Source organism: Xiphophorus hellerii, chromosome 6 (genome assembly GCF_003331165.1).
Source record: "Xiphophorus hellerii strain 12219 chromosome 6, Xiphophorus_hellerii-4.1, whole genome shotgun sequence".
In the NCBI taxonomy this organism is placed as follows: domain Eukaryota; kingdom Metazoa; phylum Chordata; class Actinopteri; order Cyprinodontiformes; family Poeciliidae; genus Xiphophorus; species Xiphophorus hellerii.
Window position 1 is genome coordinate 17,506,509 of NC_045677.1, and position 25,058 is coordinate 17,531,566.

A 25,058-nucleotide genomic window follows, 5' to 3' on the forward strand; every position below is an offset into this window, starting at 1 on the left:
GCATAGCCACAGTTATGCCAGAAAGTTGAGATTTTTTATCACTTCTAAAGCTGCATCATTAAAGCCAATAAATAGATTTGAGATTCATGACCACCGTTAGCACATTCAAACTTTTAGTATACACTTTAATTGGATTCTACTTGCAATTTTTCAATCATACATCTCAAAATCTTGCACAAATTTAAAGAGGGATGTCTGCTGTGTAATATTTTCATACTAAGTTATGGTGTAAATCTGAGAAAAATTTGCCAAACCAATCAAGTGTCATAACACTTAGCATACACAAACATACTGGATAGAAGCAGCACAAACATGAAAAATGAGGGATTTAAATTCCAAACTGGTGCTGCCATATTGCAACACAGAAGCCCTGATTATGTAGTCACGCTTTTCACTTCACTGCCAGATTTCAGGATTGCATTAATGAAATGCTCAGCTATTTAGCATTTGTGCATTCTGTTGTGTTCCAGGTTTGTAATCACAATGTAACAAATTCAGACCCCTAGGCTTGAATTCATCCAATTGGATATTGGGTGTTTTTGGTGATTTACAATTTAAAAACAGAAAGAGTGTGGGCATTTTAAATAAAAACCACAAATAGTTTCTCTCCAATTTATTGTTTACACAAGGACTTAGCCTTCCAAAGGGACAGAAATAAAACGATTACAAGAAATGCTCAGAATAAAGTTAAAACTGAAAAACAATAAAGGAAAAGCAAGAGGAAATCATTACGTCTCACTTTACTTCTTACGTCTCACTTTTACCACCACAAAAGAAGTCTCAATACTGGGACAGGTTTGCACATAAAAACAGCGTACAAGCTAGCTAGTAAGTGTACTAAATGTGCAGTGGATTTAACACAAATGTGAAATAAAAACACAGTTAAACTGAAAAAGACAAAAAAATAAAATTGCATAATGCTACAAATCAGATGAACAACTATGGCAACTACTGCTACAGTGACTTAGAGTAAAACAAAACATTTGTGTTTAATAAATGAATCTAGATTCTTATGTCAAACACATGACAAGTTAAACTTAAATTTCCAAGATGTAGAGATGCACCCATCAGTCAATTTTCCCTTGACCAGCTTTGATTAAAGATTGGATGGTCAATTACTGAAGCATTTGTTTCTCCTAAATGCACCAAAGCTAAGAACTCTCACAATTCAATTAACAAATAAACTAATATTGAGTATTTTGATGCACTTTTTTGCCCAAATGTATAAAAAATGAGGGATATATGCTTTATTGCACAAATTAGGATTAAACTGTCATACCATAACTTTATGTTGGGCTCAAAACAAATAGCTGTATCAAGTTCTACAATCCCCCCCTAAAAAACATCCACCTAGCCATGGTCAATACATGCTTATCCATGGAGGGCAAAGTGGGAGCTCCTGTCTATCCCAAGTGGTCATTAGGTGAGAGGTGGTGTACAACCTGAACAGGCCACAAGTTCATCACAGGGCAACACAAAAGACCCTGCAAATCTGCATTGGTCAGGAAAAATGCTGATTAGAGCATCTCAATTAAAATAACTAGAGTTTCTAGCTAGAAGAAGACTGACTGCAAAAGAAAAGACTCCTTCAAACTTAACAAAAACACTGTGAAGAAAACGGATGAAAGACAAAAAAGAACAAACAAATCAAAATCATAATAAACATCTGGCTTACAGATGGATAGTGCTGTTTTATTTTACACTTTGACAAGTCAATATATTCATTTTTATTTGTTTGCTACAAAAGCATACACTTGTCTGCAGCACACGCCTGATACCATCACTCTTTTCGGAAACTCCTGATCTGAAAGTGTCAAACTACTCCCTTCACCTCAAGCAAGCCTCTGTCCCTTCTCTTAAACAGAAAAAAAAAGAAAAATCAAAATTAAAATACGAAAAACAAAACAGACGTTCACACTGCTGGATCATAGATTTTATGAAATGCATCTTCAGGCTTACTCACTACAGACAGTAGGGAAATATCTTTTATCCGCTATATAACTCCTGCGTCTCAGGAGATAAAAGAAAGTTTTGATAGTGCAAGGTTATAAGGTAAATATATTAATATGTTGTTTTAGATAATGTCCTATAAGTAAAGTGCAAATCTCTGATCAGATGAAAGGTGTGAGCAAGCGTTTCTAAAGTTTGACTGACTCTTCCCACTCGTCCATGCACAAATCAGCCCTTGACAGACAACCTAAACATCATCTGGTGCCACATTCATGTAACAAATATTCAGTCTATTATACTGAGTGACTTATGTTGTATTTACGTGTGTTGTTTGGAATCTGTACTTGACAAGTGTATGTCTTAGTGATTTGCACACCATGGAAGGACAGGACCAGTTGGAGCATGTTAAGGAGATCAGTGTTGCAGAAACATGTTCCAATCATTAAGCTTAAGAGTCAGTAATTTGGTAAACTATACGTTCATTTGAATCCATTTTCTTGACCAAGTGACAAAGTCATGGTGAAGCGAGACCAGCTCAAGTGAAAATGTTCATTTACCACAGAGCTCTCACACACACACAATCACAATTCCAATGTGTTCTTTAACCTGCTACTACACACGACACAACCTGTGCGAAACAAACACACTGAAGCATACACATGCAGGGGAACTGTTTCTGACTCGTAACTGATGTTTTAAGACCAGCTTAAATTAGCATCAGAACTCGGAAGAATGAAAGGCCAACATTGGGCGAATAATTTTTTTTAAATTTCCAAAGTGCAAGGTAAACGATACATCTCTGAACTCCTCTCACTCCACAAGAGGGCAGCTATTAGGTTTGGGGTTTGCTGCGAGGGGGCTCGAGTTTGACCTAAGCATCGGGGGAGAAGTCGGTTGGTCCGTAGGTGGAGAGCAGGGCGGCATCCACTGGCTCCATGCAGGAGGGGCAGGTGAAGGATCTCATCAGCCAGTCGTCTATACAATCCATGTGATAAATGTGCATACATGGCAAAAACCGAATGGGGTCTCCGTAAACAAAGTCTAGCATACAGATCACACACCTGAAAAAAAATCAAATAAAGAAAATGAGACCAAAGATTTTGTGATAATTTAATAACATTTCTTTTGTTGTGGCTCTAAAAGAGACAACAAACATGGCTGCAGAACAGGAGTCCTTGTAATAAATCTCATTATCGTAAACAAAAATATTACAAAAAGGAAATGTTCATTTACCTACTAAGTGTTGATCTAACTTATTACATTTCAATAAAATAACTCAAAGTTTGTGATTGTAATTTGACAAAAGTTAAAAACAAATCAACTTTTGATGATTTGTTGATTTTCTTGAATTGTTCAATTTACCTTGAACAATTCAAGGTAAATTCCCTGTAAGACACTGAATGTGACAGTATTACCTAAAATCAGTATCTGAAAGTCAGGTCTCAGATAAAACTGGAAATCTGTATTGACCAGTAAAAACCTAATCAACAAACTTTGAATTCATACAGGGAGTTCCTTCTATTCATCTATTCTTAAATGATTCCTAAACTGGTATATCCTCATTCTTGCTTAAATTAAAGCAAGAATTTTCAGCAAAAGACGCTGAATAAACAACAAACCAGAGAGGTGGAATTTATGTTTACATAAAATTCCAATAACTACTTAACTTGAGCCTGTTAATTTAAAAAGAAACATAAGTGCAACCTAATTTCATTTTGTTTAAACCTTCTGTGTAAATACCCAAAGCTTTTATCATAAAGAAAACACTTCATGTTTCCAAAATACGTATAAATCAGAACTGTAAGGTATGAAAAGACACACTGAGGTCTCCAATACAACCAAAAGTGTGATGCCTAGCAACTCCTATCCATTTTTCCACATAGTATAAATGCTTACTCTCTGATCTTCTTCTCTGAACCGTCTGGTCCTCCATCATAAACGCCCTTTGGGAGGTGCTGGATGAGGCCGATGCGCTGAGCTATGCGGATCTGCTCCTCCTCCGTCAGCTGGGTGGCCAGACGGGCCTGACTGGGTGTCGGATGGTACATGGGCATGTGAGCCTGCTCCTAGTGGCAGACAAAGAAGCAAAAACACATATTCACCTGTGTCAACACACCATCAGGTCTGACGAGTCAGACTGAGAGGGCAGACACGGGAAAATACAAGAGCTATTGAAGACAGAAATGTTTACATTTATGTACCCTGCGGGAATAACAATGAAAATAATAATAATAATATTTTGCCTATTTAAATGTAATTTTGAATAAAAGTGAAGTCAAATGAGGCCACAAAACTGAAGCTATAAACACGCCATGTTTGCAGAATTACTGGAAAACCAACTAGTAGCATAAATACTGGTTAACATGTGCTAGCCAATCCTTTTCTAATTTTTTTCCCTCAGGATATTAAAGGAGCAAGAGAGCGGTTGAAGATCCTCACCTGGTATGGAGGAGGCGGCTCCAGATCGGGATCTGTCCCGTCACCGAAACTCGCCCTGTCTGACTGGGACTCATGGAGCAGAGAGATGTCGTCGGATGTTGGGGACTTCAGACAGTTGCCCATATTTCCGTGCCTCCAGTCCTTTTCAGGGCCGACGTTAAAAATCACAACTATGCTGCTAAACTTGCTCTGAGTCGGCTAATGTTAGTTTAGTCCCAGGAATTATCGACTACTCAGGTTTATATCAACACTTACATTCCTGTCATGCTTAGTCAACTCCTGCACACATGTTAAGTGGCAACAGTAAAAACATAAACTAGCTTCGCTCCATGATTACTCGGATCTGAGAAACAAAACAAAGAACTCTCCTTGATGAGGATGACAGCGGTTAGCACTCCAGATAGCTACTTTTTCTGTTCGATTTCCTCAATACGGGACGCTCATTCCTTCTAAAGACTCCCACTTTACATACAGTATATAGCTCAGTAGCAACTTTGGATGTCCCACTGAGCTGTCTGAGTGACAGACTCAAAGAGCATTTACGCCTTTCAACTTCGTGAGTAACATTAAACAATTTGTTTCCTTGCTAGCTGTTTCTTCTCTACCCTTTCTTCTTCTGTTTGGTAAGCCAGCTCAGATGCGAAACACCGCCATCAGCCGTCCTGGAGTGGAACACAAGACCAGGCCCCTACAAACGCTTACAAATGATCGTATTTACAAAATAATTTTAAATAATTAAGAAAGAAGATTAGAAGCTACGGAAGAGGATTAGGGCCACCGAAGAAAAAAAAAAAAAAGAATTCTGAGATTAAAGTCAGAATTCTGAGTTTAAAGTCAGAATTCTGAGAATAAAGTCAGAATTTTGACATTAATATTGACTTTAATCTCGGAATTCTGACTTTAAACTCAGAATTCTGATTTTAATCTCAGAATTCTTTTTTTTTTTTTTTCCCGGTGGCCCTAATCCTTTTCCGTAGAATTCTGACTTTAAAGTCAGAATTATTTTTTTATTTTTTCGGTGGCCCTAATCCTCTTCCGTAAGAAGCACTGGAGAAAATAAATAAAATATTTTATTTTATTACAAATAAAATGTATAATATCAGAATTCTTACCTGTTTCCCCTTAGAATTATTATTTTTTCCTCAGATTTTTCTTGTTCAGTCCCAGAATTTGGGGACCGTAAAAATCACTTAAATCTGACAAAACGTTAGTTTTCCTCCTCACATCTCTATCATTGAAGCTGGTTGCAAAAAAAACTCACCTATTTTAATTCCCCACAAGTAATCTACATGTTTAATATGTAACACTGTGAAAAATTTTTAAACTTAAACTTTTTGTCTTCTAGTTTAAGAGAATTCTTCTTTTGAGCTTGCTAACATCAAATTCCATAAGTTGAAATAGAACTCAGAAATGAATTCTATTTTTGACTTATTGTGTAATTTTTTTAAGACAACACATCAAAGCGAAAGAAGGTCTCATTCGTGTTGCTGTTTTAAACTGTCTAACAGTATGGTCATGATTATTAGAAAATATTATTTACTGAGGGAAGGCTTGTTATGAAAAGCTTTAAAAATATTCAGTGAACAGAGGGTCTGTAATACAGCAGTTCTCAAACGTTCCAGCTTTTGACAGTCAAATAACAATATAAGAGGGTTTTGACCACAACTCTTGGCTGGATCTAAAAAGTTCTCTTTGTACTATTTTTATGTTGAATTTATTATCTTAAATTTTACTCTGAACAGTATGTTGTCTTCTTGTATTTTATGCAGTCAAAATACTGCACTAAAAATAGGCTTTATTGTTGACTTAACTGGTATGGCAGTTTTTACTAAATAAGCAAAACATTTGCAGTTTCGCTACATTATTTTCCACAAAAAATGTATATGAACAGTTGAGGCACATCTACAAAGCTACTTGCAAAACCAGCTGCCACCAACATAACTTCTTCTCCCAAGATCTCTGATGAAATCCTCACAGCTATGATCTCAAACTCCAGTCCTCAACGGCCGGTGTCCTACAGCTTTCAGTTGTCTCTCTGCTTCGGCACACCTGGCTCCAACAGAGCTCATTAGCAGAGCTCTCCAGAGCTGACTGCATGCAGTTTAACCATTCCAGTGTATAGGACAAGGGACACATCTAAAAGTTGCAGGACACCGGCCCTTGAGGATTTGAGTTTGAGACTACTGACACTGAGACTTTTTCATTGTCTGAAAAGTATTAAATTGCCTCTTCATGAGCCTGCTCCTCCATTGACAAACAAAATAGGCATATGATAACTATAACAACTTTTCTCTGTGAAAAAAACCCCCAGAATTGTCTGTACATTCACATATATGTGTGTATTGTTTTTATCTTTTCCTTTATTTCCTCAAAAGTTTAAATATTTATACTTATTGTTTATATGTTGTTAACATTTTAAACCAAAAGCAAATCTCTTGTTTGGGCTGTTTCTTCTTCTTCTTCTTTACTATCAATGCAATACTCTTCTTAATATCAATATGTGCCACAGCCTGCATTTGCATATCACTAATTACGGTAAGTTTTTTTCTGTAGTTCCCTCTATGCATTACTATAACCCGACAAATAGTCCTCCTTCGTAGACATTATGTTACATATTTATATCAAAATATAATGTTTTGATATCAATATGAATAAAAGCATACAGATAAACATAGAAAGCAGAAAGTCTCCAATACTGAGATTACTTGACTTAATAAAAGGGTAAAAATGACAAGACTTCAAATAACAATGGCCACTTGAGGACACCTTTACTTGTATATACAGCTATTGTACACATACAAACCCACAGAGTATTTGCATTCCTGGAACTTAAAGTAAAATCTTTTGGTTAAGAGAGCTTCAATAATTTCACCTATTTGTCAGGCAAATAAAACAATACACAACCTTAATATGAATATTTCCAAAGATTCCATCTTTAAAGCTTGCCAGCAAAGACTATTATTTTTCCATTTTTTTAATGTTATAAACAGCATATTTTCTCTGTACATTATTTGCAAATGCATTAGAGTAATGTGTATTTTTTGAAGCAAAATGTGTCATGATGTACCTGTAAAGTTTCTATAGTTCATGTTTTGCAGTCTTCATGTAGTGTTCACAATAATAGATGTAGATCAGTTTTGTGATCATTATGTGGTAAAACCGCACTCTCAACTATTCTGAGATTCTTTAATGGTCAGAAATTGAAGAGAGGCATTTCCTCATTTTTCACCGTGACAAATCTCTGTTCTGCATGATATGCAAAGTTAGTTTTCTGCCACCGTCTTTCTGCCAAAAAAGTTCAGTTTAAAGGGATTGACAATTAAAAATGATGCAAAACTGACCGAAGTTAGAGATCTGAGGTGTGATGATTGCATGATTTAATAATTATATTAAGTGAAATCACAAACGAATCATTCTATGATATTCTATTACTTTAACCATATCCCAGATTTGTGAACTTACAATGCTTAATACCAAAAAAGAAAAATGAAGAGGGGAATTAGACAACTGACCTCTGCACATTCATTCATACAGTAAAAAAATCCAGCATTATTAGTATCTCTTATTATTAATATATCATTGCCTGGAAAAGTATCACATTGCCTCTTTATGATGGCTTGTTGCATTGACCTGTTCTAATAGATGGCAATGGTGAGATGATCAGGATTTATTTACAGAAAAATTATAACAAAACATAGTTACATATTCACATACCCCACAGATAAATACCTTTTAGAGCAACACAGAATCTTTTAAAAACATCTTCAGGAATGAAAATACCTATTGACACAAATGGCATGACCTGGTCCATTGTTTCCAGTAATTTTCTTTACTTAGTGACAACTTGAGATGCATTATTACTCTGTATCATCAAGTACAAATCAGGAAATAGACCTTATTGATTGTCAGTGTTCTTTGTAAGTTGGCATCTACAGTTTCAGGAAGTATTAAGGTCTTTGTCATTTTGGGTATTTGCCTGACATCCAGAGTGCTCACAACCTTGACAAGGCAAAAAAAAGAGACTCATTGACTTTCATTTCTGGGTGCCGATGTCCTCGTCCATGCTGCGTGTCCCGTCCCTAGCACCTGTCGTCCTCCTCTGTGTCGCTGAGGGGGTCGCAGCCTGCAGCGGAGGCCGTCTGCATGAGACGCTTCCTGAAGTGTCCGTTGGGGACCTGCCAGCCGGTCCGCCAGCGTGGGTGGGCTGAGCCAATGGTGTTTGAGCGTCCCAGGCTGCAGGCCACGGCCGCCTCGAAGGTCAACGTCTCCATGGGACCAGAGGGATCCGGGCTGTGGTCATCTTCTTGTGAAGCCAGGAAAGGCTCTGAAGGGTAGCGTCGAGGCGGGGACGCGTTTATGTCAAGCTGACTCCGCCTTCCTCCAGCAGCTCCTTCTTGGGGCTCCCATGAGGCCTTGCTCCGTCTTGTGGTCTCTGGGCTGCCTTGTTCATCATCATCCTCTCCGACAGAGGCTTGTGTGCGACACACAAGAGGGGAATAGGAAATGTGAGGGCGAGATCGGGTTGGGGTTTGTGAGAGAGGTCGTCGGCCGCTGGGTGTGCTGGACTCTGAGGTGGACGGTACTGGGCTGTCTGAGCTGTTACCCTGAAATAAAAAAAAATGACAATCAGTTAATCCAGTAGTTACTCTTGACTTTTCATTCAGATCAATTTACAGGACCTTTAAAAATGTGAAGTCATTTAAAGTTAACATTTTTCATTATTCATTTATTCAAAAACTGGAAAAAAAATTCATTTTCATTTTATTATTTTAGGTGTTTGAAAATGAAGTCAAAAGAAGCACAGAAAGGTATTGAGATACAGTGACTCTCTTTTCCAAATCTTTGTCCTAGCAGTTTGAAAGTGATTATACTCTTAGAAATGTTACTGCTACTAAGTTGACTAATACTAGATACGTCCCCCACTGGTCAGTGAAATTGGTCAACAAACATGATTTGGTTGGGTAAAGATCCATTATTGAGACTGTCAATATACAAGGTAACATGCTAAAGCAGTAGAAAAGTTTTATAATATTTAAAAAACACCTTATTTGGTTGTTTGGAGTCTAGGTGTGTATATTTTACTCACCTGTTTATCCTGGGGAAGGGCTCGTTCTACGCTGGAGGAACGTGAGGGCTGCAAGCTTCTTTCCTCTGAGTTACAACGAGACATGTCTGGAGACAACAGGTGACAGTGTTCCTTGGAACGACCTCGCTCCCTGTGCTCAGACCGTGACACTGGTAAGAAACAGAAGAACATAAATGTGCATATTTAATAAAATAATAACTTTTCTCTTTTCTCTGAAAGACTTTTCTCTTATTAGTACCTATTATTGTTACTACTTGGTAACATATTGAACAACTAGGCTATATATGGATAGTAATGAAAATGTCCTGTTTATTAAATTGCCAGCCAATTAACCCTTGTGGCAGTGATGTTATTTCATCAATTACATAGTTATTCCTTCCTATGTTAAGTGGGTGTTATGTATTTTCCAGGCACATACAGGCACTTTACAGAAAATTCAAGTAACTATATTACCTTCAGTTACGTAAGTCGTTATTGTGTAGCTTCGATTATAGGTTAGTAAGGTGTTAGGATGCTTTTGAACTTTCATATCACCACATGCAATTTTTTATGACGACAACTTCTATCATGAAAATTTGATGATTTTAAAAACGTTGGAAGATGTTTAAATATATCTGTCCTTGAAAAGGTTCAGTTTAAAAGTCATCACTCCAGGGTTACACATCAGTGCCAACACATCATACTCTAGTTCTCCTAGTACATAAATTATATCAAGCTAGAGCAGCATTCTAGATGTCTCAGGAATGCAGAAGGACTCAAAGGTTTTAATTTTAAAACCTGACATCATGTTAGAAGAAAAAAGACCAAAGAAGATCACATGAGGCGTGTGAAGCTCCACTCTTAAGATAACCTGTCATGTAGTCTATTGTGATCATTTGACTTTAGCATGACAGTTTAAACTTATTTGTTCTGTTACTTACAACGCTGTCTATGCGGATTAAATCCAAAAAAATATTTCAAAGCCATGCTGAGAGCTTCCTAAAAAAGAAGATTGCAGATTTATATTTTTCTACTTGTGAGACAAAATTTGTATTCATAACTTGGACAGGAACTTGTAACTATGGAAAGGGCATAGTCAAGAACACACAAAACATGACTAACCAGCAGCCTTGTAGCTTTTATGTCGAGGTCGGTACACTCTCTCTGGGCTTTTCTCCTCCTCCCAGAGACCATTTACACGTTGATCTGCAACCGTGGAGACTGATCGCTTCATGGAGCCACCTTTAGCCTCTTCCTGCTAATATGTGACCACAAACAAAAACAACTGTAGATTTAGAAAATACCAAGCTCCGTCCCATGATTTAGAAAAAACAATAAGGAGTAAGTTTTCATGCATTTATTGGTGCAAAAGTGCAGTGAATCCTTTGGTTTAGCTTGTTCTATTTTGGGGATGAAAGTCATAACAAGTTTATCCACCAGCATTCATGGATGACACCCTGACAGCTCATTGAAACTCAGTCAACTTCTGAAAGCAGCAAATCTCGCAACCATATTCTTCTGGATTAAAAACAGACAAACCGTGCACATAGAGAAAAAACCCGAGGACTTTGGCTTAAGAGCCCATGCAGCCATCGAAGCCAAGATCCAGCCAGGGAGCCATGTCATGGAAGATGTTGAATACCTGCGACTCTACGGCCAGACGCGGCATAGAGGAGGCCCGCACACAAAGGCCTCTCCCAAGTGGAAGCTCCAATGGGATTTTAATGCCCCAAATGCACTCGCCCACCTACGTGAGTACAGAAATTAGACAAGAGGGCAAGGAAAGACAGGCCACTGATCATGTCTCTGATAGCACTGCCTCTCCTATGCAGAGGCCCAGCTCAAAGAAGAGAAGGTCAAACGAGCCATTTCATCACTGAGGGCCACCTCAGCCATAATCTCCATAGAAACCATTTCAGCCAAACACAAACATGTTAATAGCTGAAAAGTTAGATTTAGTGAGGAGAGGGAAAAATGAGAAAGTGAGGCTATAAAAGAGTAGAGCAAAGTGAAGAAGGACAAGAATGTACAGAGAAAGAGAGTTTCCAGTACATGGCAAAAGTATTAGTGTATCACATTACAACCACAAAGGTCAAGGAGATTTATGTAGTAGAAGAACCGCATAACAGTAGAGAGAGAAAAATGATGCAGGGTTTTCACATTTTTTCCTCAAATAACATTTTTGATATATGGCGAAGAATTTTTCAGCTCCCTGAGTCAATACTTTCCAGAATCATCTCTTGCTACAGCTACATCTGCAAACATTGCATATTGTCACCTTCCTAAAATAATGGTCTAATTTTTGAAAACCTAAGGGAAAAAAATGACCCATTTTTGTTGCCAAAAGATGATTTTTTTCAAAAAAAAAAGAAGAAGTCCCTTTTGGCAAATAATGACTTGGGCCATTATTTTAGGAAGATGGGAATATCTTACCCATTCTTTATTGCCAAATATATCAGTATATTAATTATAATTATAGGGACCTTATACCTAAAAATTTTCTGCAGCCCATTCAAAGCTACCTTGGACCTCTTGGCCATCTCTGAGTAACGCTTTCCTTTCCCATCTTGTAATTTCAGGTGAACAGAAATATCTTGGTAGGTTTGCAATTACTTTAAACTTCTCCGCAACTTGAGCCCCTGACCTATCTGCTGTATTCCTTGGTGTTCATGGTGCTGTTTGTGTTCACTAATGTTCTCTAGCAAATGTCTGGGGACTGAAAAGAACAGCTGTATTTATACTACGATTAATTTACACACAGATGGACTATTTACTATTTAGGTAATCTCCTAAGGAAATTATGCGCTCAAATCAGAGTAACGAGGCCTGAATAAAAATGGATGTCACACTGTTGGATATTTTTGAAAATTACACACCATAGTTTTCAGAAGTTTGGGACTCACCTCTGTTACTTAAAATCCCAATTGAAATCCATTTAATTTTTAATTTGTAAAGTGGCAACATGGGATAAAGTTCAAGGAGTAGAAATATTTTTTGCCAGGCACTGCATGTCTCGGCTTGGAAGACCAATATGTCATGGAAGATCAAATCCTAAAAGTCAGACTGCATCTGTCAAGAGGGAGAAATGCATTCCTCTGGATATTTAAATGAAAAAAAGTCAAAGTAATTTGATATGATTCGACTGGCAGGGAGTGTAGACCAGTACAACCAGTCAGTAAAGACACAGCAACACACCAACAATGGGACAGTCTGTCTCCTATATTGCAACCTGCTAAAGGCGAAGACACAGGAGCACAAAAAGCAGTGTTGCCGTGCTCTGCAAGGCACTGAAACATCAGTGACCACTTATAAATGCCACAAACATTTTCACCCAAAATAAGAGATCACATAAAGTTATATACTGTTTTTCTCCTTCTTTGAATTGTATATTTAAAGCAATTTCATTGATTATTCATTTAAAAAGTGGTGGTGGTTGCATCTGTCCTCTGTCTCACCACATTCTGCTGCTGACCGGCATCAGTGTCTGAGCTTACGGGCTGCAAAAATAGCTCCTGGGGTGAGATAGGACTCAAAGCCACAAAGCCCCCTCTGGTTCTATAAGGGAGACAGGAATAGGGGGAAATTCAGAAAGCAAACATATGCAGCAGTGCTCCACACATCCTGTACATATGTTTTTCAAACATTTGCCGACTCACAGGGCCGAACCCGCACTGTGAGCCATCATTGGCAGTGAAGTGGTGTTGGACAGAATGTCCTCAGGTAGGGTGGAGGCATCCAGACGTTTAAATATTAAGTTGCTTTTCTGAAACAACACAAAAAAATATACATGACAGCTCAAATATAGGTCACAACTTTATAAATAACTAAGGCTGCAGTTAAGATTTTGTTTCTTCACATCTTTAGAGCCATGACTGATTGCTGAAAAATGATGTGAGCCACAGAACCCCACCCAGTGGAATTTATAATAAATTTAATCTAAACTTATTTTATTTCCGTATATTTGTATATTTTTTCTATCTCTCAATTTTGCCGAATGACAGAACAATGAGAAAAAGAGATAATTTTTCTTACATTCTTCAGTCAGGCGTTTGCACACTGCAAGATTACTATGCCTATAAATAATTTAAAAAACCTAGAAATAATGCCATGTAAACTTCTGATAGTTATTCATAGTTAATTGACAACATTTGAATTGAGTGTAGGTACAACTTGACTGTATTTCAGAGCAAGAACTCAAACAGACGAATCAAATAAAATGGACCACAACATCATGAAGAGAATTGTGAACCACCATAGAAAATAAAAAAACAATGAAAAACATAAGAAAGGTGTATTCAAAAATGCAGAATGAAACGAAGGAGTGTATATGGAACAGTATAAAAAAGTAAGACACAAAAGAAAAGGAAAGAAAGAATAAAAATCATCAGGGATGAGGGATTAGGAGATGAGGTAATAAAGAAGCAGCAAAGTAAAAATAAAATGGAAAGACACAAAGAAAAAAGGTAAGGACATTTGGACCGGAGGATGAAAGGAATGATGCAACATTCTATTCTGTAAAAATAGAATGTTGCATCCTTCCTTTCATCCTTCATCCTTTTCCGAACTTTAAGAAAACCCTGTGACTTTATGAAGTAAAAAGCAAAGAAAAAGAAAATGCAAATATAACAAAAAATCTCGCTCTCCAAAGAAGGTGCAACAGAGTTCATGGAAACATGCTGTGCTGACCTGAGCTTCCAGCTGTTGCCTTAGCTTTTTTGCTTTGTTTTGTTTGAAGTAGTCCATTATCATCATTGAAGCATAGATCTTCCCCACTGTCATGTCAGGTATCTGTGGGAGCAGCGGACAAACTTCATTAAGCCTCACCTCTGGTCTCTCAGCAGCAGATGGAAAAATGTTGCCACAGTTAGAGGCTGACCTTTGTTGATAGGAACCAGGAGATCCAAGGTCTTCTGCGGCAGATAAGGCCAAATGATGCTGATCTCCTTCTGCAGCTCGGCATCCAGAGCAATGCGGTCCTCCCCACCTGAGACAATATATACTTTGTACATTCTGATCTTTTTTTTTATTCATTTCATGAATATTTATGAATTACTATAATAACTAACAATGACTCTGACCTCGAGCTATTTTGATATCCAAAGCTGTGCGAATCAGTGACATTAGAGTAGAAGTGAAGTGGACAGACATGTCCTCATCCACGGGCATGTTCATTAACACCAACCTCTGAAGAAGACAAAAAGGGGAAATAAAATTATTTTGTAAAACCATAGCAATTGAACAAAAACAGTCTCATTTCTATTGCCTCAAATCCAAAACAGTTTGCATTTACACATTTTTTAGTAACTCAATTTCTCTATGTTTCACACGAAAACAATGATTATGTTTTTATTACCTTGTAGGCGATCTTAGCGGGGCATTTTTTACCCAAGCCCAGAGGCGGAGACATGTGTGTCAACATCTCGTACATAGCTGTGTAGTGAATACGCCCACTTTAGAAAACACAACAGAGACAGAGAGCACAGAAAGTTGATAGATTAATGAAAAGCACAAGGTTTATTATTATTAATATATCCAATATTTTATTTTTTCAGATATGACAGCACAATGTACTGAATGACTGTAAAGTGAGAGAAAAATAATAAATGCTTTTCAATTTTTTGTCCAAATACTAATCCAAAAAGTAACCTTTTTGAAACCTTTGCTCATTTTTCAAAGGAAAATAGCTAAAACTCATTCAGATGGAGACATTAAACATATATTTTGAAAGCTTGCCATAAATTTCCAATTAATGTAGATTTAGGTTTGGGCCATTCTTACACATAAGTGTGTTTTGATGTAAATGATCAATGAAAGCTTTTACTGTTGGTGTCCACTGCATAAACATTGTCCACTGAGTGCTTTAGCAAGATAATTATAAGATTGCAGCACAGGTAATTTGAGGCTTTGACATTTCATGCTCTTTGACTGCCCTCTGCTGGGTACAAAGAAAATACCACTGATCTGGTTCACATAGTGAAATGTAAAGTAGTTGCAAAAATGAGGCCAATTCTCACCATGCCAGTCTATCATACTCGCCCCATATGCGGACAAATTCATCCAGATGATGAGGGCCCAGAATAGAGGAGTCTCGTGTCAAATACTCAAAGTTATCCATAATCACAGCCACAAATAGATTCAGCATCTAAAAAAAAAGACACAGACACAAAGGTCTGAGATGAAAGCACTGGTCAGGTGAAAGAAAAATAAAATATTGCAAAAACACTGTATTTATTTATTTATTTTTTGTTCATTCTGACCAGAAAAGAGCTGAAGAAGATGAAGGAGACAAAGTAGCAATAAGCGAAGTCAGTCCCACACCCACCCTCGTGGTCTGGAGACATGGTGAGGGGAGCAATGGAGGGATCTGGTTCACATTCTTGTCCAGACAGACAGGAGAGCATAATCTCCTGCCAGGACTCCCCTGTTGCACTCCTGGTGTTTAAAACATAAACGGCATTAAACACACTAAGCAATATTTTAGACCATCGTTTAGCTTAAATTGACAATGGCTGCAATGGCTTCTGATATTTCACTGATATTTCTGTTCAGGTACAGCTCACCTGAACAGAAGCATCAGTGCACTGAAAAAGGTCTTAAAATTGTTGTGCTGATTGATGTGACTCTCATCATTCAGCTTGATGTTTCCGAACACCTGTAGAACACATAAAACATCAGGGATTCAAATGCTTATCAAACAATAGCATAGTGTACTAAAACTTAAATATATCCCTTTGAACTGACTTCACTTGTAAAGTTCCTGTAACTTATCTCAATGGTATCAATAACATTACCTGCATTCCAATTATGGCATAGATGAAGAAAAGCATGGCGATAAGAAGGCAGACATACGGTAGAGCCTGTCAGAGAAGAAAGAAAATATAGATGCTGAACTTTGTTGTAATATAACTGCATAAGCTAACAAACTAAGTAACTTGAATAAATGATAGTGACAACTTTCAGACCTTAAAGGACTGTACAAATGTCCAAAGTAGAATGCGGATAGTGTAGCCCTGTCTCAGCAGCTTGATCAGCCTGGCTGTCCGAAAAAGCTTCAGGAAACTCATGTTGATGGTGTTCACCGACTGGGACCACCATACGAGTTGATTAGAGGGAGGGTGATGCAGTCAGAGAGGGACAGAGTGGCAGGCGGGCAGCAATGACAGGATGTAAATCACAGATGGTGAAATTCAACACAACATGACCTAAGTCAGCACTGGAGGCAGAGACCGTCACACACAAGAAAACTCGAGAACATTTGATGCTGCATAAGGAACTTTCGGCTCTTGTATTTATTTTTAGGTCTGCAACTTTTAAGCGTGGATTGTCATTCGGGAAACACAGCTTACCTGCAAGTCCACAATTATTTCCGTGATGCTGCCAAGAACAGTGATAAAGTCAAAAATGTTCCAAGTGTCTCGAAAGTAGTTCTGCATAGAAAAAATAATTTAAAATTAATTTGATGTTTTTATTCAAATGCATTGCAGGAACAAAAACTGGTTTCTTAATCCCCTGAGTTAGCGTCTTTTCTGCTGACGTTCACACTTACCACAAATCCAAAAGCCATTATCTTCAGTATACACTCCATGGAGAACAGCACTGTGAAGGCTGTGTTTAGGTGCTTCAGGACGGCATCATACGCTGTTGGGGCGGAGTGGTACTAAAAAGAAAGAAAGATATTACTATAATGGTATCTCAAAGGGATTCCAAAAAAAATACTGAGAAATTGGTTTACCTTCATCATGAGAGCAACTGTGTTCAAGGCAATCATAACAAGCACCGTGTACTCAAAAGAAGGAGATGCCACAAAGTGCCAGAGTCTGTACTGGAAAGTTTGTCTGTTCTGGGGCATGTAGCGGGTCATCGGCTTGGCACTGATGGCAAAGTCAATGCAAGCCCTCTGATAGGGAGGAATTAAACAGCATAAACACAAACTATGCCTTAAAAAACATTAAAAATCGCTGTTCATACCTCATTCTTCTCCAGACTGCACTCCTGAATCATCTTATCGCCCTGCTCCTGGAAGGTGATGATGATAAGAGCCACAAAGATGTTGACGAAGAAGAACGGAAAGACCACAAAGTAGACCACGTAGAAGACGGACATTTCCATCCGGTTCCCGCGACTTGGCCCCATGTTCTCCTCTGTGACATCGGTGGAGTGTTGAAGGACCCTGGAGCACAAAACAAAACCCATTATACTTCCTGTTCCCACTCATGAACAATAAAATAGATGTGCATTTATGGCTCATTCACGGGTCCAGCCCTCACCTATAATTATGACATATTGAGATAGGTTCCCTACTGTAACTCATCCATGAAAAGATAATCTCAGTTATGCTTCAGAGCTTTAACGATAAATATAAACCATCCAAAGCTTTAACTTAAATGTAAACGTACTGAGGCCACCCTTCTCCAGTCGACACAGTGAAAAGCGTGAGCAGGGCCCAGCAGACGTTGTCGTAGTGAAACTCGTGTCTCCTCCACTCTCTTCTCTTGACCTCTTTCTTGTCTCTGCTGTAGTCAATATAGAAGCCTCTGCAGGGACCAGAGCAGACTGGAGGTCATCATTTCCCTTTAATCACCTATGAAACCTGCAACTTAATGAACGGTACTGAAGCTTTGGTTACATGTGAATGTTAACCATCATAAACATTGATAGAGTAATTTAAATAATCCTGTGGACTATTGTTGACTTAAATCCAATATATTTGTAAAAGGCTATTTAGGAACGTCATGTTTCTAAATAGAGAAAAATATGAAGTTAGGTTAATTTAAACCCTTCTGCTCAGAAATATTTGTGAGACCTGGATTTAGCTCTTAGCATGATGCATGATGGTCCAGCCCCTAAGCAAGAGATCTGGAACTAAAAATGGTCAAAAGGTAAATAATATTTCTCGACATTATCATATTTGCTGCCAGTTATGTAAATACTGAAAGGTACAGTATTGAATGTCTTTGTGGCCACGAGAGAGCTTTAATGTTTTGTAAGTGGCTAGCATATTATAGGATTTCCTGCCTGGAAAATGCTTGAATAAGCATTGGTAGCTTTAATGTGTGCCAGTGTTTTGTCTGGCTCTTTCATGAAACCACAACTGATTTTACACTGTAATCCCACAATACAGAAACCCATCACAAATGACCTGTCAATATTTCTGCCATAAGCTACCATCAGGTTGTAATCCTAACAGTTTAAGACAAGAAAGGCAAGACTCCTCTTGTAACGTGAAAAAGTATATTTCCCAAAATGTCAAAAAGAAATTTGCTGTAACAACCTTTCTGACAAGAACAGAAAAACAGATTTTGTCTCTTCATTTTCAGGTTCTATGTCTACAGTTCCCCTATTACACAGCATGGAAGGACATGCTTATCGAGGCTGACAACATGTAGGAGGATTTTGCTGATATATACGATGCATACCTACTCAGAACATTAATGTGAGTCTGAGAGGACAGATCGGATGCTTATTTACCGACATTCCTTTTCTGTTTTCATGGAGCTGTCAGTGCAAAAGAAGAACTTCCCCTTAAAGAGCTGGACCGCGATGACAGCAAAGATGAACATAAAGAGCTGATACACAATGAGGATGTTGAAGACGTTCTTTAGAGACGTGACCACACAGTCAAAAACAGCCTGTGGAGGAGAAAGACAAGAGGGAGGCAAAGTAAATAAAATCTGTCAGAAGCCTGTGAAGCAACATTAAAAAGCAAGTTTCTCATATCTTGATCAAACCTTGAGTTTAGGAAGCCTCTTGATGGTTTTAAGAGGTCGCAGAACTCTCAGAACTCGGAGGGACTTTATTGTCTTGATGTCTCGGCCCTTGTTGTTTCTGTTGATGTTAAAATAAGGCATTAAGAAGCACAGCTCTACAGTCAAACTTGACTACGAAGACATGACATAAGTAGTGAGAGCAAAATGTCCTGTGAATTGAGAGAAAAAAAAACACACAATGTAGCAAAGAACTTCATGTTTGAGAGAAAGGCAAACATGAGTAGTAAAATTCTGATTCTGTGTTTATCTATCTATCTAATCTACCTATCTGTACTTATTCACATTTTATACTCCTAATAAATGCCTGACTCTGAATGACGTGTGAACAATAATATAGTAAGAAAAGCACTAATCTAAAGAGAAAGCAAAGGTCAGGATGCATGGAAACAAGAGAAATATGTAAAAGATTTATGGGAGATGTACACATGTAAAAAATTTTTACCCCATCACATTCCTGGTTGCCCCAACAGTCATAAAATCCACAGGAACAACAGAGAAAAAAATTCAGGAATAAAAAAAGGTTACATCACAGCCATATTAACAACAGAGAAATTAACATACAGTAAAACTTCAACAAATTGCACAGTGGGGGTTAGTTAGTTAGTTAGTTAGTTAGTTAGTTAGTTAGTTAGTTAGTTAGTTAGTTAGTTAGTTAGTTAGTTATCTGTCGCATGCAAGCAATGAAAGACAACAGAAAAAAAGTTACACCAAAAACCACCTTCTCCTCTTAAAGACCCGAAATGAAACCTAAAACTGAGTTACACACTCCAAAAGCTCACAGGTGTCTCGATACATGCAGCTTGTGACTTCAGGAAAGGCCGCTTATAAAAGTACTGCATGCTCTCAAACTTATGAGCTGCGGTGAGTCAGTCATTAGTCATAGGAAAAGGCTGAACTTTGTTGTGACTCACGTTAGCGCAAAGGCGATCAGAGCTCCCACCACTACGAATGAAGTCCAGGAGGTTCCACATGTCTCGGAAATAGGAGCCATCATGCAGAATGAGACCCTGGTCTATCATCTGGAAGCCAAAAATATATGCATGCAAAAAAATGGCCCAGAAAAATGTTGTAAAATGTCTTAAATATAAAATTGAAATGGGAAAATTGCTTCAGTCACCTACCTTTATGATCATTTCAAAGGTGAACACTCCAGTGAAGACGTAATCAAAATATCGCAGCACCTGTATGGTTTGAAAAGGGCATTTAACCAAACTCCCCATAGTTGATCAAATCTACATTAGACTTATTCACCAGGTACTACACTTGTTACCCAGTACTTAGAGAGGTGACCAAACAAAAATACCTCAGGACAAGACTCACCAGGACGGAACAGCTCATTGGGGAATGCTATCAAAATCAGCCTGAATCAACTAAGCAGATACAATTATAGACACAGATACAAAAATACTGATATTTTTAGTTCTGTCAGGATCTGGGTCTGTTGAATCATCTCACTCATGCAATATTCACCAAAACAAATCACAAAATATCAGTTGTTTGGCAGAATAACAACCACACTGATTACCTAAAGTGCGGCAGTAATGTAGAGCAGCGCTACCATTAAGCTGCATGACTCATGAGACCAATTTATAAGAGGAAAATCAGCATCAGAGCAACAAACTGGTTTTAAACCGCACACCAACTCAGTGCATCAAAATGTCTTTTTACTATTGCTGAGAAAATTCCTATGAATTCACAATGGATTTGGAGCATTGCACCATCCGGACTTATAAAGAAGACGAATGTGCGCTTACTCTGGACACTTTCCATGACACTGTGAAAAGGGAAAAGTTGTCAAAAAAACAAACTGCACAGCGATTTGGCAGCAGAGCATCTTATTCTCACCTTGTATGTGCATGAAAGCCAAATGTGTCATGACACATTGTTGCTGACTGTGTTATGTCAACTAGAGATCCAACCTGACAGTCGCACTGAGCTAAAATGTCATCTTCGGTAATTTACTATGAGAAAGCGTGAGGTTGTAATCATCATTTAAGGGTGTTCTAACAATATCTTCAGTTTGTGATGGATGATACAATGGAAAGTTCTAAAGTTCAAATGCGTTTTCTATTGATATTAGGTAGTAATATAAAAAGATATGTTAATGCCAAGTTTATTTATATAGAATATTTTAAAACAACATCAGTTGGCTGAATTGCTTCACAATACCATCCACAATCATAAAGAGGTAAATAGGAATTTCAAATAATTATATAGGGTGTCATGCATAATCAGTCACAGGCCAGAGAAAATAGATGAATGGGGTGAACATGTAGAGGTAAGCTATTCCACAATGTTTGGGCAGTCACTGTGAATATTATAAGCTTTGATCACTGAATTAAGAACTAACTGAATCTGAACACCTCATTTAGCCATTTATTTTATTCCAGTCACATATATTTATATTTACGCAAATATTTAATTAACCAGAATGTACCCATAAATCCAAAATTATTAACAGCCATTAACAGTTCACATACCTTGTTTCTGTCTGAATTTGTGCACACAGGGTCCTCTGCTGCCAACGCGATGCTACTTGCCACAATCACAAGGAGGATGGTCATTTCAAAGTAGCGAAGATTGACCACATAGTGACAGATCCTCCTGATGCTGTGGAGCAACAAAAGGGAGGATGTTGATTGGGTGGATGCAAAAATTCAAGATGAATGATTTATAGGATATTTGTTGTATTTTACGGGTTGGAGGCTTTGAAGATGAACATGCTGTCAGGCGCTACGGCTTTGGGAGGCATCGGTGGTTCCTCATCCTCTGTTTCCTCCTCTTTCTCATCAGACTGGTACGCCTCCAACTCTTTGCTGTTCTCTAAAATAACCCAGAATGTGAGAGAAGACCAAGAGGCGGAAGTGAGTTATTTTTTTCATGGACAGCTATGACAAAGAATATTAACCAAAAAAAGACTAGTAGCTACTAAATTTAGAATTCAGAAACACCTACACCTGGTGGTACTATTTTTATGATGCCATGTTTAATGCAGTATAACTGCAGGGGGAAAGGAAACACAGGTCTACCTGACACAGGAGTGAGCTCCAGAAGGGGCTGTGAAGACATTTCAATGGCCACGCTTCCCTCTGGGTTGGACTTATCACGCTTGATGGATATCTTGCGTTTCTCCGACTCGATGGTACTCACAGTGTACTCTTTTCCCTCTAAAGCGGGGTCCATTGACATGTTCTGGCTCAGGGATTCATACTGATCCCTGCAGCCACCCTCTCCCTGCTTTGACCAGGTGCACTGTGGAGGATCGGGAATATTGCTGCTGGGTCCATCTCTGTTTCATCATAGAAAAAATATTTCAAAACAGAAAAAGGCCAAAAAATAAATAAATAAATACCACAGTATGTTATCATAAAGGAACTGTTTAAAAGTTTAAGTAAATTAACTTGAAGTTTATGCTTTTTTTGTTTTTGTTCCTCTTGTTCAATGGTGAATTTAGCACTTTAAACAACAGATTTAAGTAAAATAAGCTTGGGTCTAGCAGTTGCATCAGTTGGTATGAACAATAATGAGTACATAAAAAGATGACAGAGACTTTGATTTAACTTTGGACTGACCTACTATCATGTAACATAAAAAGTTTTGATGTTACTTTTTAGATTGTGCAAACAAGAAGAGTTAAAGAGCTCCCTCTCTCTTTATGTCGTGTTATATGAGAAGACTACATTCCATCCAAATAGCAAAATGAGCACAAGAGTGGCACAAAATGATGGGTCTGATGATTTGATCAGAAGAATTGTTTTTCAAAGTGAAATTTGTGGAAGAATAAAACTTTGAAGAAAGAAAAGGAATATTTCACAAGAACTTTCTTACCTTCTGCACTCTTCCCCGATTTCTGCGTATGGATTGACAATGCATGTTCCATCATCTTCCTCTATCTGTGCATTGTTCTGTTGTCCTCCCTCTCCTTCAGTTCTCTCACTCTCTTCTCTGTCTTCCTTCTCCTCTCTTTCAGCAATAGTCTTCCTCTCTTGACTGAGCGACCGTCTGATATGTAGAACCTCGCGTGGGGTCTGTGTGCAGTCCAGACTTTTGGCTTCAACCCGGGCTTCTCGGTGACGGTGGCGCCTGTGGCGGGCTCCTTCTTCTGGTCCCTGACTGGACCTGAACTTCCGGGCCATCCGGTGCCTCCCGCCGCCGGCGGTCCGGTGGTTTGCTCCTGCTGTTTTCTCCTCACTCAAATTGACGAGAGGCTCAGCAGCTGGAGGCTCCGGCATGGGAATAGAGACGGACATTGGGGGCTCAGGTAGGGGCATCTTCACTGACATGGGAGACTCGGGCAGGTGAGCCGGGCTGGTCTCCGGGGAGATGGCGGGGACATGTTTGGGAATAGAGGGAGTTTCAGTGTTGTCTTCTGTAGGAGCGCCAAACAATTCCTCTCTGCTTGCCATTTGACGACGTTTGCGTAGTTGGTTGGCTCTCTGCTCCCACACAGACATGTTAACTTTTCTTCTCCTCTCCCGGCGGTTAGCAAAGGCCCTGGTGCCATTAAGGGGCTGTTCATCTGGGGGCCCCGCTGCACAGTCCGGGTCCTCTGGGAAATTGGGCCGCCCTCTATGGATTGCACGTTTTCTGTATAGGTAGGGCCTTCTTCTGCCACTAAAGCATCACAACACAAAACACACCTAAATAGGGGAGCAGTAACCTGTCCATACAGACAGATTTAGTGACAAGAAACAAACATACAAAGATCCATTTGGCACACCAGCTATCTAATCAGAAAATGCTCTGGGGAAAAAATGAAATAAAATTAGCAAAAAAAAAAAGGGCAAACTGTCTACTAATAATGTCTGCTAATTCTTAACAGAAAATATTCCCATGGAACAATGTGCGAAAAAACATCCAAAAAATGAACAATAATACCTGGAAGGAAGGGACGGATCAGAGGTCGAAAAAAAGGAAAACAAAACCCACAACAACAAAAAAGAAAATGCGTGGGATTAAAGTGCAAAGATTGTGTAACATCTACAAAATCATCTCAGGAACCGATTAGGGAAATTAAAGAAAGGTCTGTGTGACAGGGATGCATTCAGTTATACTTACTGGTGTTCTGATTCTTTTGTTGTCCAATGAGTGGTCATTTGAAAACAAGACATTAGTGGTTTACAACATACACTGAACTTCTGATGTGGCACAGAACAAAATGAGAACATGGAAGGTCATCTGGTGAACATTAAGGTGCATTCCAACAAATTAACATATCCTCAAAAATATTTATTTTGCCTCCATGTCATGTTGCACTGATGGAGTAACAAGCAATTACTGAGTGCGTATAATCTACCGTATTTGAACATAATTTGAGATGATATTTCTGTATCTTAGCATCCTTTTGCTGTTGGTCTTATGAGTCTCATTTTTTGAAGACGCTGAGTTTTCAGTTTTCATCTGCTGCTAGCCATTATCATCATTATCACCAACAAAAACAACAGATATATACCACTCTGAGTAATGGATCAGCTCACAATATTAATTTTGCATTGAATGACTGAAATAAATATTTTTTTTCTGTGATATTTAAATTTTATTAAGACATACTTGTGTCTGCTTCAAATTAGGAGCTCAAAAATTGCCGAGTTGAGAAACGTTATGAATCCAATAATTTTGTTCAGTGCCACATAACAAGAATATAACAAGACAACAAGATGGAACCAGAAAAACTCACATTGATAAGCATATTAGTGGTTGCAACACATAAATGATTTACACTTATATATGTTACACACAAATGATACATACATATTCAAAGCTAAACAGTCACAGAGTTTAAAAGATCTGTGCTTTTTTAAAGTGGCTATGTCCATATGTTCAAAAGTAAAATATTA

The 25,058-nt window shown here is 38.3% G+C and overlaps 2 protein-coding genes across 2 annotated transcripts in view; both read right to left on the reverse strand.

Annotated features, from left to right (window-relative positions):
• Positions 1-598: 598 nt before the first annotated feature.
• LOC116722034 (RING finger protein 11-like) lies at positions 599-5,017 on the reverse strand. Its single transcript, XM_032566117.1, has 3 exons — positions 4,390-5,017; positions 3,847-4,016; positions 599-3,011 (listed from the first exon to the last, which is right to left on the reverse strand). The coding sequence occupies exons 1-3, from the start codon at positions 4,510-4,512 to the stop codon at positions 2,822-2,824; spliced, it is 483 nt and encodes a 160-aa protein (XP_032422008.1). The 5' UTR covers positions 4,513-5,017; the 3' UTR covers positions 599-2,821.
• A 2,115-nt stretch (positions 5,018-7,132) lies between these two features.
• LOC116721673 (voltage-dependent R-type calcium channel subunit alpha-1E-like) overlaps positions 7,133-25,058 on the reverse strand; it is a 61,249-nt gene continuing 43,323 nt past the window's right edge. The window contains 30 exon segments of the mRNA XM_032565541.1: positions 7,133-8,993; positions 9,476-9,624; positions 10,577-10,712; positions 11,097-11,201; positions 12,910-13,009; positions 13,111-13,217; positions 14,141-14,242; positions 14,317-14,438; positions 14,533-14,638; positions 14,808-14,904; positions 15,469-15,596; positions 15,712-15,886; positions 16,015-16,106; positions 16,246-16,311; positions 16,417-16,536; positions 16,801-16,881; positions 17,001-17,111; positions 17,187-17,351; positions 17,423-17,624; positions 17,851-17,988; positions 18,923-19,083; positions 19,183-19,279; positions 19,664-19,675; positions 20,133-20,167; positions 20,169-20,240; positions 20,343-20,402; positions 21,702-21,831; positions 21,918-22,044; positions 22,251-22,510; positions 23,050-23,835. Of these exon segments, the coding sequence (XP_032421432.1) occupies positions 8,469-8,993; positions 9,476-9,624; positions 10,577-10,712; positions 11,097-11,201; positions 12,910-13,009; positions 13,111-13,217; positions 14,141-14,242; positions 14,317-14,438; positions 14,533-14,638; positions 14,808-14,904; positions 15,469-15,596; positions 15,712-15,886; positions 16,015-16,106; positions 16,246-16,311; positions 16,417-16,536; positions 16,801-16,881; positions 17,001-17,111; positions 17,187-17,351; positions 17,423-17,624; positions 17,851-17,988; positions 18,923-19,083; positions 19,183-19,279; positions 19,664-19,675; positions 20,133-20,167; positions 20,169-20,240; positions 20,343-20,402; positions 21,702-21,831; positions 21,918-22,044; positions 22,251-22,510; positions 23,050-23,835 (4,567 nt within the window). The 3' untranslated portion in view covers positions 7,133-8,468.